General features: G+C 70.5%; 1 protein-coding gene across 1 annotated transcript; it reads right to left on the bottom strand.

The window, feature by feature from the left end:
- Positions 1-432: 432 nt before the first annotated feature.
- Positions 433-1,832, bottom strand: LOC122194010 (tetratricopeptide repeat protein 31-like). The gene is made up of 7 exons (XM_042894922.1): positions 1,701-1,832; positions 1,529-1,630; positions 1,383-1,461; positions 1,142-1,286; positions 959-1,033; positions 636-738; positions 433-557 (listed from the first exon to the last, which is right to left on the bottom strand). Exons 1-7 carry the CDS (start codon positions 1,770-1,772, stop codon positions 474-476), a joined length of 660 nt encoding a protein of 219 aa, XP_042750856.1. The 5' UTR covers positions 1,773-1,832; the 3' UTR covers positions 433-473.
- Positions 1,833-1,838: the final 6 nt, after the last annotated feature.

Raw genomic sequence — 1,838 nt, 5'->3', positions numbered from 1 at the left:
CCGGGGGGCACCGGGCCCCCCAAGATGCCGTCCGTCCAGCCCCGGGGTTTCCCATCACAGGAAGGGCTCCAGGCCGAGGGAAAGAGCCACACAAGGCTCTGTCGGCTCTCGCTTTTATTAAGAAACCCACGGCAGGTTCCCATCCCTGCAGGAAGGGCTGCGCCCGTGGGTACCGAGCCGCCCGGCACCGGCCTGTGGCACCGGGGCAGCGCAGCCGGGCTGCAGCCACGAGGCACGGCCACACCGGGGACACGAGGTAGGAGCGGCGGGGCGGCGGGATGAGAGCAGGCCGGCCGCTGCGGGGAGAAGGCACACGAGGCTGCGGCAGGAGCGCGGCTCCAAAGCCCGGCGTGCGGCCCCGAGCTCCGCAGCGCCGCCGGCTGCTTTGTGGGTCCGGCAGCGCGCGGGGCGGCGCCCACCGGGCGTCTCGCTCTGCACCCTGCGAGATGAGGAAGGTTCCCCCACGGAGGGTCCTACGGGCGCTGCCGAGGCGGCGGCGTGGCGTGGGACGGGTGTTTGAGCTGCAGCGCCAGCCGGCAGCCCTCCAGCTCGGCGCCCTGCAGGGGGGGACAGCCGTCAGCGCCGTGCGCCCGTCCCGCAGCACGGGGAGCGGCAGCCCCCGGCCCGGCGCTCACCAGCATGGCTCCGTACGCCGCTTCCGCCGCTGCCTTCTGGTGGAAGTTGATGAAGGCGCAGCGCTTCTCCGGGAGCAGCCGGATGGATTGGATCTGCCCGAACCTGCGTGGTGGGGCAGCTCAGCCAGCCGCCCCCGGCCACCCCCCGCTGCAGGGAAGGGGAAACGGAGCAGAAGGCGGCCGGGTTGCACCGCGATGGAGGGGGGGTCGCTCCCCGGGAGCGCAGAGAACCGGAACCCGGCGCAGAGACCGGGCGGCGTGGGGGGGTGCGGCGCCATCAGGTCCTACAGGGACGGGGAGGACGGGCGCTGCAGGGCACTCACCGGCCGAAGCAGCTCTGCAGCGCTTTCTTGGTGACTTTGAAAGTGATGTTTCCGACCCACAGAGGATAGCAGTCCCTGCCAAACGGCACTGTCACCAGCAGCCCAACCCCTGCCCCGCTCCCGCCGATCCCCGAGGGCGGCCCCCCAGCAGCCCCTTGTCCTGTGCCAGAATCCCAGCCTTACCTGGCAGGGTGCTGGGAAGGCAGTGTGTGCCTGGGGCTCGCCGTGGCCGTGTTCCGCACGTGGCTTTTCGAGTGGCTCCTCGAGTTCACCACGGTCACGAAGCCGCTCGCGTCCACATCGCTGCTGCCGCCGTTCTCACACTCATCTGCTGAGAAGCTCTCAGGGCTCAGCGCCACCCCTCGCACCCTCCCAGCTCTGCCACGTTCACCCCAACCCCGGGAGCACAACGAAGGTCCCTTACCGGAGCTGGGTGTCAGCGGCTCCCCAGCTTCCAGCGCGGGGATTTCCCTGGGGCTGCCGGCATCGCGGAGGCTGCTCTGCTGCAGGGCAGAGGGGTCAGAGCGCACAGGGCAGCCGTGGGGAGGCAGCGGCGGGGCCGGAGCTCACCTGCAGCAGCATCTGGCAGGCCTCCAGCCGGGTGGCTACGTCACCGTGGGCGCCCTTGAGGAGCAGCAGCTGCTTAAAGGTGTCCCTGGCCTCGGCGTAGAGCTGGGAGCAGAGAGCGGCTGAGCCGCTGCCCGTGGAGACGCCGAGCCCTGCAGCCCTGCCTCCACGCTACCTTCAGCCCCCACAGCGCCTTGCCCTTGCGGAAGAAGCCTTTGGGCCAGCTGGGCTGCAGCTCCAGGGCCATCTGGGCATCTCTCAGCGCCTCCTGGTATTGCCGGAGCTTCTCGTAGCAATACGACCGGTTCCCAAA

Source organism: Lagopus leucura, unplaced genomic scaffold, assembly GCF_019238085.1.
Source record: "Lagopus leucura isolate 7727_CA_CO unplaced genomic scaffold, USGS_WTPT01 34212-0_obj-0_obj, whole genome shotgun sequence".
NCBI classification, from domain to species: domain Eukaryota; kingdom Metazoa; phylum Chordata; class Aves; order Galliformes; family Phasianidae; genus Lagopus; species Lagopus leucura.
This window is presented reverse-complemented; position numbering and strand designations above follow the sequence as displayed.

Bases quoted from the DNA above. Each gene is read 5' to 3' on its own strand.
- LOC122194010 (XM_042894922.1), bottom strand. From the start codon at position 1,772: ATGGCCCTGGAGCTGCAGCCCAGCTGGCCCAAAGGCTTCTTCCGCAAG. The intron at 1,631-1,700 runs GTAGCGTGGAGG...CTCTGCTCCCAG, and splicing joins AGGCGCTGTGGGGGCTGAAG to CTCTACGCCGAGGCCAGGGA. The intron at 558-635 runs GTGAGCGCCGGG...CCCCCCCTGCAG, and splicing joins CGGCGTACGGAGCCATGCTG to GGCGCCGAGCTGGAGGGCTG.